This window comes from Thunnus albacares, chromosome 19, assembly GCF_914725855.1.
Source record: "Thunnus albacares chromosome 19, fThuAlb1.1, whole genome shotgun sequence".
NCBI lineage: Eukaryota > Metazoa > Chordata > Actinopteri > Scombriformes > Scombridae > Thunnus > Thunnus albacares.
The window spans coordinates 8,412,216-8,424,108 of record NC_058124.1 but is presented as its reverse complement, the minus strand read 5'-3'; the positions used below and the strand labels follow the sequence as shown (position 1 = coordinate 8,424,108).

Sequence of the window (11,893 nt, the reverse complement as noted above, 5' to 3'; positions counted from 1 at the left end):
AGCTTACTAGTTTCTCGATAAGCAAAGTCATCGTCAATGTATCAGCACATTCATCAGTACATGACTGCATCACTGTCAGTGTATTTATTACATCCTTCAGCAGTGAAAGCATCATCTTCATATGACCCGACTTCGGCTCACTCCGATTGTCTCAGCCGTAGCGATTATAAACATGGTGCTCCAAGAGCTGTACATTCAGTCATATCAAAGCTTTCTCACACGAGCGCTGCTCATAAGGTATTAGCTCAGCAGCTGCATTTCTACAGAGTTGGGAGTATGATTATTCCATGGCTTGAGTCAAAACCATTTTGTTTAGCCACTATTAGGAGCTATACTTCTATCAGCTGTTTTGCCAGCGACATGGTGTCTGAGTTTAGTCTTTTATCTAATTTCTGTTTATTAGATTCATTCATACATGTTAACACCCCGTTTCGTCAACCTTAAGGAGTTCTAAAGTGGATGTCTTGCCAACGCTAATTCATTCAATCCAGATTAATTATTTCATTAATAGTGGGCATTTTCAGAGCCATGACACATAGACTACTATTATAACTCTCTCTACCAAGGCATCTGTCAGGCTACCATTTCCCATTTACAACTAATCCAAAATGCTGCTGCCTCGTTATTAACAAGGTCCAAGAAAAGAGATCACATTATCCCTATCCATGTATTCTTACACTGGCTCCCCATTAATTTCAGGATGAACTTCAAAATTCTTCTAATTGTTTATAAAACTCTCCATAGTCTTACCCCTGTGTATATCTCAGAGCTTCTCACCCCTTACAGCACCACTATACCCCTCAGATCCTCCCACCCATGGAAAAAAAGGCCAGTGACAGGGCTTATAAATAAATAAATAAATAAAATAAACTTAAAATTAGAAGTGTCAAAGACTCCACTGTCCCTGTTACATGCTGCTGCTATCTTGACTGCTCCTTATATTCTGCTTTGTTGCATCTGGTTCAGCTGACCTTACCACCACTCTGTGATCTGACAGTGTGAGGGCTCCCTCTCTTGGCCAATCTGCTGCTCTGTGTCTTCTGTCTGTCTAAATATTTGTACTGCATGTACACATTGATGCGTTGCCTTGTGTCACCTCGTGTCTCATATTATGTTGTACTTAAACACACCACAAAGACTGGAGATTATATCCAAATTTTCTTTCTTTTCTTTGAGATACCCTCTTCCCAAAGCCAGCTATGAGTATGTGCTCAAGTTATTGTAAGTTGTAGACAATTCATGCTGTGCAGGCAAACTACTCTGAAGAATTAAGTAAATACAGTTACAATTCAATGAGACAAACAGAGATATCAACGGCAAAATCACCAGCAAGCTGCTGTATGTTCATCTACAAAATTATATGCCTCTTGCTGATTGTGACAGCCCTCTGGCTTTGCCATGGCCCTTAGGTTTATCTTGACCTGGGTTCCTGTGTTTGTGTGTTTCTCCCTTCAGGTCCAGGTAGGTGGAGACTATTAATGCAACTGGGTGCACCTGACCAGTCCATCCAGAATGCATTTAGGATCGGCCTTCCCTATTCCTTGTTCTCTCACTTCATGGCTGGCTCTCCCCCTTGCACCACGTTTTCTCTTGTTTGGTTGTGTTGCACTTCTTTAGTTTAGGCCATACAACACTACACATTCACATATCCACTCACCAACACTACTGATCTACTGACTGACCATTCCCCACATTAGATTCATATTTTGTTGCAACGTCTTAAAAAATAAATATAATTGCTTGATTTTATTTCTCTTTATTTTTCATGGCCTAAGAATTGAGTCACAAGATATACGATATAGTAATACAGCAAAAATATATATTATTGTTAGCGCAGCCATGTAATATGACAAACCAGAAATATGAGTAATTTACTAAAGCACTTAAAGAAATGTGGCTAATTTTTTCACAATTTTTTTCTTGCAGCAAACAAAAATCATACTCAGTGACCTGTACCCTTCATGGATCATGACTATATTGATCCATGAAGGGTACGGTACAGATGCTGGAGACAGGAACTCTTCCTGCAGAGCATAAATCCAAATGAGCAGATGTTCTTCATACTTCACTTCAAATTTGACTTTCTGGTGTTGGTTGACATGAGCTGGTGCCATTTTATGTAAAGGAACTTAACTAAAATGAAGGGGTGATCAACCATTGACTGTCTTCTGTTTAGTTTAGCTTCTGTTGACATACTGTATTTATTAACTCTTTTTTTTTTTTACCATATTTACCATTTACCAAGAAATGAAAAATTTGCACAGTTTTTTAATTTGATTTATTTATTTTTGTGAAAGAATTGGCATCCAAAGTTCAGACTGCCACATTAATGTGGTAGTGGGCACGTCTGAAGGACACAGAGGGAAAGGACAGAAATGTGTGTATATATGAGGGTGCTTCCTCTTTTGCAAGCTGATGAAAAGAGGAGAAGCGAGAGAGGAAGGAGAGAAGATTTATACAGTAATAAAATCATGCACACAGAATGCTTTGGTTGAATATTTTGTTGAAATTTTCATGTCTTGAACTGTAATTTTCCTTTTTGTTTGAAAGTGTTTGTATGTACAAGTCAAACCCTCTCAACACAGTTCTTCAGGGAGAAGCCGGATACAACATTACTCAATTTGGTAACTTTGCGAGGAGCAGGTATGGTGATGACACGCTTGAGATGGCAGAGGCGCCTAGAACAAAAAAATTGATATATAAATACACCTGACTTCATATCATAAAACAGGGCTACGATAGCATCAGATTGATGATCAAGTTAAACGTTACATGATTTCTGGGTTTTGCTGGAATTGTTACAATTTTACCAAAAAATTGACAACCTTTGTGTTTGGGCCTTTTTGCATACATGCATAAAGAAAACTGTTGGCCTACCGGTAATTACGGTCAAAGAAGCTCTCTGTGGCATAATCGTAGAACTGGCAGTTGGGATCCTCAGTGCATTTCCTCTGGCACATGTCTCGGTCATCCACCAGCTCGTACCTAATGTCAGAACCCGTGAAAGCGGTTCCCTCATGAACATCCTTAACCCAGCCTGTTAACAGAGAGGAACAGGATAGGCTGTCGGCTAAACTACAGAAATGCTAAAATCAAATAAAAAACATGAATTAACGTTGATATGTGTTGAATGATTCCAGTATTTTCTTTGTTCTGTTAGATTACATTTAAATACAAAAAATTAGCCTACACCTGATTTTATGAAGTCCTAGCACAATGCTTTATTTCTAACTCTGCAATACCCCTAACCCTAACCCCCTAACCCTCTGGCGCTAGCTTCATAAGGCAAACCAGATTAAGATGCTACAACCATGCTAGCAGCACTCTGAGGCTGTACTTAGGCACAGCCTTGCTTTAAGTAAATTGTAATGTCAGCATGCTAACATGCTGATGTTTAGCAAGTATGATGCTTACCATATTCACTATCTTAGTTTAGCATGTTAGCATGCTATCAATTGCTAGTTAACACTAAACATAAAGTACAACAAGGGCTGATTGGAATGTTATTAGTTTTGCTGGTATATAATCCAAAGTATTGGACAAACTGAAAGATGAAAATTAAGGGATCACCAAGATTATTACAATTCATCCAGTGGGCAACATGAATGTGTACCAAATGTCATGGTAATTTATCCTGTAGTTGTCAAGATATTTCACTCAAAGCCACAAATGTGAACCTCATAGTTACTGAGAGTCGATCCACGCAACCAGAATAGTTCACATGGTCTGTAATATGTGAAGTTCTCCTGTATGTCTTTTCTCAATGTTTTTGATTGACTAGTGATACATACAGTTATCTAGCTGACAGAAGCGTGCTGGTAGTCCAGATGTTACTCCCTCTTTACTTATGGTCACCATTTCATTTGGGTTGTTCTTCAGATAACAGTTGAAGTCATTACTGCAAAAATAATGAAAATAAAACCTTGAAAGTATGTCTACATTTTGAGATAACAGAAAGAACAGATAACGACATTACAAATGTTGCCTATTTGATACACGAATCATATAAATATTTGTTTGACTTGACTGAGACAGTAACGTTGTACCCTTTAAAACTGCTGGCAAACACACACTACCTGGTGTAAGAGAAGTAAGTGCAGAGTGGATGAGCAGAGCACAATGTCTGACAGTGTTCAGGTGAGGCAGCGGGCAGCGTCTCGATGTTGTTTCCCTTGATTTCAGTTCTTGGAAAGAGCTTGCCCTGACAAACTGTACAAAACACAGGTCAAACAATGAGAGAGCATGCATGACAACCTGCAGGATGCTTTCCTAATGCTATGACCTTTGCTGTTTGTGTACCTGTGTGAAAGGTCTGAGTTATTTCTGCATTGTGGGAGAGCCCAGATACTACACCAGCCTTTCTTTCTATAGTAGGAATCCTTGGTATTGTCCAGCTGAATTTAAGGTGGCACTTGTACCTAAAAACAGAACAAGAAATGACACCATCAGGGAATATCACTCCACAAGAGTTAAATCTTATACTAGTCAGCATGTGAAAACAGTTGTACAATGTCTACTTTGGCTCTGGTGGAGTGTCAGATGTAAGCAAACAACCCTGATGATGTCACAGCTATGTCATTAGGGTTATTTCAGCTTGGGCTCAATATTTTTTACAATATATATTCTGACCAAGGATCTTTGTTGCTGTCAGCTGTCAAATAAAGGCTTGCCAGGAAAAATATTAATGTCATTCATCCACATATATCTACCTTGGCACTCTTCTTCCTAACTCTTAACCACAAAACCCACAAATACTAAGTATGCTCATGAACCAGTACCTACAAAGCTACAGACTAATATGTCTAGTTTTTGAGCTTGCAAGGTCAGCTAAGCTATGTTTAGTAGTTAAAGGACAATTTCACAATTTTTCAAGTCTGTTTTAAAACACAAGTCAAATGCCTATATGAACACAACAACAGGTTTTGCTTCCTGTAATGATCCTTTCCTACAGTAATACACTTTCAATAGAAGTGATGGGGTACAAAATCCACAGCCCTCATTTTGTGCAAAAAATGTATTCAATAGTTTATAGTTACAGGATAGTTACAAAAAAGGAGAATTTCATGCTAAAAACACTGACTTTGGAAATTATCTGCTTTATCACCCAACTGAATTTCAGTGCAGGAGAAGCACACATTTCCTCTTATAAGCCAATAAAAGACATTACTTAAGTAACACCATTACCTCTGCCTCCAGAACAGCCCTGCCTTCACAAAATGACAATACAATTTAAACTGCAATGTGATATTATGTGATTGAGTTTTACCTAATCCTCTCCGGTGTGAAGACTCCATTTACAAAAGTAAAGAACTGACAGCCAGGGTCTTGTGTGCAGGCTCTCTGACACTCCTCATAGTCACTTGTGAACAAGGATCGGTAGTCTGCCCCTAGGAAGTCCACGTTCTGGTACACCTGGGGAAGACAAGGCTCTGGCAGACAGATGGACCAGCAGACAGACAGAAAGAGTAAAAGAGAGTTTCACCACACATCACTAATTAACTAGTGACTAACTAACTAGTGAATAACTGTTAAATGGTTCAGTGGTTGTGTGCCTACTTGGGTCTGGGTTGCAGGGTTTGAGAGAAAAGCCAGAGGTGATACCCTGCTTTGAAGGCTGAGCTTTGGGCTGTCCAGAGGGAGTGGACATGAGGAAGCAGTAGAAGTACCTGGTGGAGAGAGAGGCCAGTGTACTGAGGTTAAGCTTAAACTCACTTAAAGGGCAGAAAAAGCCTGAGCATATCAGTATGCTCATATATCTGGATTCACCTGTAGAGCCACCGAACCCCCAACTGATCCAGTGGGATGCTCTAATAAACTTGTTGATCTGTGATGCATTATTGAATTTGACACAAATGAAGTCCAGCATTTTTCATTAAGAGTTTGGCACACTGAAACTCAAAATAGCGCCAAAGTGGTCAAAACATACTATAAAAGCAAGTACAGCTGTTTTAAAAAATAATACTTAAAATATATACCTTGTAACAACTATGATTTTGTGGTTCAAATTTGACAAATTTCAAGTTAAATTTTTAGTGTTTTGTTTTCTGAAATCAATTTAATCATCACCCATCACCCCTTGATATTTAATAAATGACTATTTCAGTGTCTATTGCTTGTTTTATACCTGTTATCTATGGTAGAGTCAGGCCGAACGAAGGCAAAGAAAAGACAACGGGGATGTTGGGTGCACAGGTGCTGACAATGCACAGCATCAGGAGAGCGGAGTACTTTTATCTCTGTTCCCAGGAAATTAATGTTCTCCAGAAGGTCCTTTCTACATTCTGAAGAAAAATGGACACAGACAGACACATTTACATGTACATATAAACATACACTGATTGTACCAAATGACTAAGTGATAAATATGTAACACAGTGTATGTATTACCTTGACTAAAGGAGAGACCACAGAGGTAGAGCAGACCCACGAAAATGAAAAGTGTTCCCATCTTCTCGGTTTTGAAGCTACTTAAGATTCTTCAAACACAGCTGCAATCAAAGGGATGTTTCTGCACCTATTGCAACTCACTCATTTATACTACTGCTCGATTTGCATGACTAGCTGTTGACATATTCAGCGATTGGCTGGCAGTAACCACTGTACAGCTGACTTGATGTGTAAATAACACAAATGCACACGCTACTGTAGCCCAGCAAGTGTCAATATTCATTACATGAGCATGAAGGAGAGCAGAGCATAACTGAAAATTCAGCAAACTTCATGTCCATCTTAAAGTAACATAAAGAAGCAAAAGACCAGTGCTTCTGTCAGTTGGTGTCTGCCAACCAACACAGATACTTAACTAACACCAACAACCAGCTTGATTTTAAAGCAGTTTATTTAATGGATGTGATCCGCTGCCGATCACATACCCTTCCTACAAAAACGTTCAGATATCTCTACAACTTTTTCATTTGCCTTTAACCCACAGTTCAACTTAATTTGTGCAAAACAAGCCAACATTCATTTTCTTAACACAACAGTGCAAATTTGTTTTCCAGTTACATTAAGAGTCCATTCTAAAATAGTCACAAGGCTTTATATGATCTATTTTCTTTCTTCTAGAATACACTTCATGCTTTGTGCTTGAACAAAACTAGTCAATAAAACTTTGCATTCCTTTTTTTATTTGTACATTCGTCACTACTGGAGAACTGCAGGTCCAAAAACTAGAGTGAAGCAAAGGACACTGAGAGCATCAGTGGCTGATACAGGTTATACAATACCTCTGCTGTCAAAACCATACAGGTGAAGGAGTCAAGGTAGAACTGATTGGACAAAGATGTTTTCACCTCAACCAAAACTGTGTAAAGAATTGGCATCCAATGTTAAAATTTGAAAGCAGAGATCAATGTGTATGTACAACAATTACTCATGTAATCTTTTTACACAGTCACATTATGGGGATGAACCCCACTTTTGGGGACAAAAAGTAAGTGCCCATATTGTAAAATGTATTCAATTTTAGGGTGAAGAGTTAGTTTAAGGTTAAGGTAAGGGGAGGGTTAGGCTTAGGGTAAGTCTCCATGTGGACAATACAACATCAGTGATCAATGACAGTGTAGTGGGCTGTAAGATTGTCTATTATTGTCTATTGTCTGTAAGCCAAATTTCCCCTTTGAGACATTAAAGCTCTACTCTACTCTTCCCTGCCTGAGTGTAAGGCATTACCCCCATGTAGCTCAACTGCCCAGGTGCTTATAGTGTAAAGGTCTGCACAGACAAAACACAAAGCGAATTTTACTGCATAAGGTGTCAATGGGAAGGTGACAGATATTTTTATGTTTGATGTTCGGTGATTGGGTGAAGTTGGTTTGCAGTGTCTGACAAAAACAGAGAAAGCTGTTGACAATAAACAAGTCATAACTGTTCATGAATTACATTAAAGCACTTGGGTTATGTATAGCCACATTGGCAGATGTCCCCAACTGTTCTTGGGAATTTAGCATGCTGATTAAAAAGCATATAGACACTTAGATGCTGCATTGGGCATTGTTAGTCAGTGTATTGATGCATCAACATTGCCACCATATCTGTCCGGTCTAGTTGCCCCTCTGAATGCATACAAGTATATTGTGGGAAGAGGTCTATCTGCTCTCTCAGCTACTATAACTCACTAAGTTATCAATCAATTTTCCAGCAGTGTGGATTGTCACAAAATACTAAACATTTATGTGTTATACAGAATACTTTGTTAATCAAAATTAAAATTAAAATTTAAGTTGAGTCTACATTTTGTAATATTAGAACTTAATATATTCTGCTTTCATATTACATTGTTATATAGCCACTATGATGACTGCAAAGACTGGTTATGATGGGGAGGTGGTGGAGCACGCGAAATGGCAACATGAAAGCACTAAGGCAGAGAGGGAGACAAACATATTTAAAAAGACAGTCACACAACAATAGGCAAACAATGGAGGTGTGTCACCACAATGTTGGATAGATGTGACCAGCTGATAGCCTGTGTTACAAACTGTGGAAATGGAGCTTAAAGGACATGCAAAAATTACAAGGTAGAAAGAGTTAAATAAAAGGATATTGGTTGCAGTATGGGAAATGTAGGTTCCAGCATTTTTGCAGCTTGAGACTAAAAGTGGAAATATCTCCTCTGCTGCTTCTATTTTGACTTCTTTTTTTTTAAATCTTTTTGGCAGGCAAGACAATTTATGTAATCTCATGGCATGGTGTATAATAGCACACCACTTTTAAAGACACTCACATGTCATGTCTACACATTTTAACCTTTTTGCGTGTCACTTAACGCTGTTGGGTTTTTTAGGCACAAAAACCACTTGGTTAGGGTTAGATTAGAGTAACTGTTCAATCAGGAGAGACACGTTAAAGAAGTAAAGATAATTGTTTATTGTATAGATGATATTGACAATTGGCCTTGTCAAAAGTCTTTGGCGCTTAGACTCTACAGGGAGATTTTGTAATCACGGGACATCAGTCCTGAGCAGCAGCAAGATAAATCCCCCCATAGAGTCCAGACATTGGTGGTGGTGGTGGTTGATGTCGTCCGCTGAGACTGATAAGGCTGATAAGTTTGATGAAGTGATGAAGTGATGAATCTGCAAAGACTGGCTATGATGGGGAGGTGGTGGTGCATGCAAAATGGCAACATGAAAGCACTACGACAGAAAGGGAGACAAACATATTTAAAAAGACAGTCACACAACAATAGGCAGACAATGGAGGTGTGTCACCATGCTGTTGGATAGATGTAACCAGCTGATAGTTCAATTACAGCCCCAGATAATGACAGCAAAGGAAATTATGAGTGAGCATGCCTGAGAGATGTGAAAGCTGTGATGGTATGAGAAATAAAACCACAAGCGTATTCATGCAAAGATAGTCCTCCTGACTGAAGTTTCATTATAGCTCCATTAAAAATGCTGTAAAAATGTTCCTTTTAACAGCACTAAAATGCTCAATGTGACGGTTAAAATATCTGGTAACAATGTCTCGAGTCATGGTAAAATGTGTCCAGTTAGTGGTTGGTTAGTGGTCTAAAACAGTGCTCTCCTACAAGTTTTTGCCTACAAACTATTTAGCCAACCATCCAACCCGCCTCCTCCTAATAAGGCAAAATCACCATATAAAAATAAAAGAAAGTCACATTATATTGACGCCAATTCATCAGTTCCCCTGTCACCCAAACATAATGTTGTGAAATGACACGCGAAAAGCTTAAAATGCGGCGTGATAACATGCAAAGTGTTGAGATGTTAACGGAAGAGCTGAGTTTTCAGGTGTTTTTTGGAGGCCCCAAAGGAGTCAGCAGACCGTATGGAGCTGGGTAACCCATTCCACCATTGTGGAACCACAAACAAGATCTGGATCATGATTCCATACCAGTCACTGACAGTATTACCATTCATTTGCGGACCGGATCGGACAGGAGGGGACATACGGCCTAATGAGTGACAAAATATTGCCATACTAAGCTTTGTAATATTAGTTCCTAGCTCAAAAACACTTTGCTTACTGGAGTCTGTACCAACCTTTGACAAAGCGGATTCATATCCTGTAAACATATTCTGAGTACATAAAGGTTAAAATAACAAATATATTCCATGTGATCAGAGGCTGTTAATACAATATTACTTCTACCACATGACTGATTCATTTACTTATTTACTTATCAACCTTTATTTGCACAGGGTAGTTTTTATGAGCACATACAGTTTACTTTGTCACTGCAATTATTTAGTACAAAATTATTTTTCCCAGTGACATTGCATTAAACATAATGTCTTGGAGACAGGGTTAGTCACAACAATTCCCAGTTAGCAGTAACTGTAAAATAACATAAATAAAATGACAGAAACAGACAGCTCTGACAATTATATAAAATAAACACAATACTGGTTCAATGACAGTAGTCACTGTTGATTAGAACATAGTGTTGGAAGTTTCAGAGAGGTATTTTGATTTTTCCTCCCATTTCCTAACCACAGGCTCAATGACATATTTAGACTGAAATGGCACATAATGAGTTACTGAAAACAAAAAGTAAGTGCCCATATTGTAAAATGTACTCAATTTTAGGGTGAAGAGTTAGTTTAAGATTAAGGTAAGGGGAGGGTTAGGCTTAGGGTAAGTCTCCATGTGGACAATACAACATCAGTGATCAATGACAGTGTAGTGGGCTGTAAGATTGTCTATTATTGTCTATTGTCTGTAAGCCAAATTTCCCCTTTGAGACATTAAAGCTCTACTCTACTCTTCCCTGCCTGAGTGTAAGGCATTACCCCCATGTAGCTCAACTGCCCAGGTGCTTATAGTGTAAAGGTCTGCACAGACAAAACACAAAGCGAATTTTACTGCATAAGGTGTCAATGGGAAGGTGACAGATATTTTTATGTTTGATGTTCGGTGATTGGGTGAAGTTAATCCTGAGATGTCATGGGTAGATGAAGCAGAGCCAGATGCACACTTTTAAAAACTGGAAGTTGTGCATATATTGGGAGGAGGCAATAATTGAGAAAGCTATTGACAAAAAACAAGTCATAATGGGTCATTGTGTCCTATTGCATGACCTAAAAACTGCATGTATTGTGAGGAGATCCAGATGAAAATGAAGTTGGTTTGCAGTGTCTGACAAAAACAGAGAAAGCTGTTGACAATAAACAAGTCATAACTGTTCATGAATTACATTAAAGCACTTGGGTTATGTATAGCCACATTGGCAGATGTCCCCAACTGTTCTTGGGAATTTAGCATGCTGATTAAAAAGCATATAGACACTTAGATGCTGCATTGGGCATTGTTAGTCAGTGTATTGATGCATCAACATTGCCACCATATCTGTCCGGTCTAGTTGCCCCTCTGAATGCATACAAGTATATTGTGGGAAGAGGTCTATCTGCTCTCTCAGCTACTATAACTCACTAAGTTATCAATCAATTTTCCAGCAGTGTGGATTGTCACAAAATACTAAACATTTATGTGTTATACAGAATACTTTGTTAATCAAAATTAAAATTAAAATTTAAGTTGAGTCTACATTTTGTAATATTAGAACTTAATATATTCTGCTTTCATATTACATTGTTATATAGCCACTATGATGACTGCAAAGACTGGTTATGATGGGGAGGTGGTGGAGCACGCGAAATGGCAACATGAAAGCACTAAGGCAGAGAGGGAGACAAACATATTTAAAAAGACAGTCACACAACAATAGGCAAACAATGGAGGTGTGTCACCACGCTGTTGGATAGATGTGACCAGCTGATAGCCTGTGTTACAAACTGTGGAAATGGAGCTTAAAGGACATGCAAAAATTACAAGGTAGAAAGAGTTAAATAAAAGGATATTGGTTGCAGTATGGGAAATGTAGGTTCCAGCATTTTTGCAGCTTGAGACTAAAAGTGGAAATATC

The 11,893-nt window shown here is 38.6% G+C and overlaps 1 protein-coding gene across 1 annotated transcript; it reads right to left on the bottom strand.

Moving 5' to 3' along the window:
- Positions 1-2,267: 2,267 nt before the first annotated feature.
- On the bottom strand, positions 2,268-6,448 carry LOC122970297 (coagulation factor XI-like). Its single transcript, XM_044336425.1, has 9 exons — positions 6,388-6,448; positions 6,125-6,281; positions 5,557-5,666; positions 5,267-5,429; positions 4,300-4,418; positions 4,077-4,209; positions 3,792-3,898; positions 2,878-3,037; positions 2,268-2,678 (listed from the first exon to the last, which is right to left on the bottom strand). Exons 1-9 carry the CDS (start codon positions 6,446-6,448, stop codon positions 2,567-2,569), a joined length of 1,122 nt encoding a protein of 373 aa, XP_044192360.1. The 3' UTR covers positions 2,268-2,566.
- Positions 6,449-11,893: the final 5,445 nt, after the last annotated feature.

Coding starts and splice junctions, on each gene's coding strand:
- LOC122970297 (XM_044336425.1), bottom strand. CDS start 6,448: ATGGGAACACTTTTCATTTTCGTGGGTCTGCTCTACCTCTGTGGTCTC. Junction 4,419..5,266: donor TTCACACCGGAGAGGATTAG/GTAAAACTCAAT, acceptor TTCTGTTTTTAG/GTACAAGTGCCACCTTAAAT. Junction 4,210..4,299: donor AACTCAGACCTTTCACACAG/GTACACAAACAG, acceptor TGTTTTGTACAG/TTTGTCAGGGCAAGCTCTTT.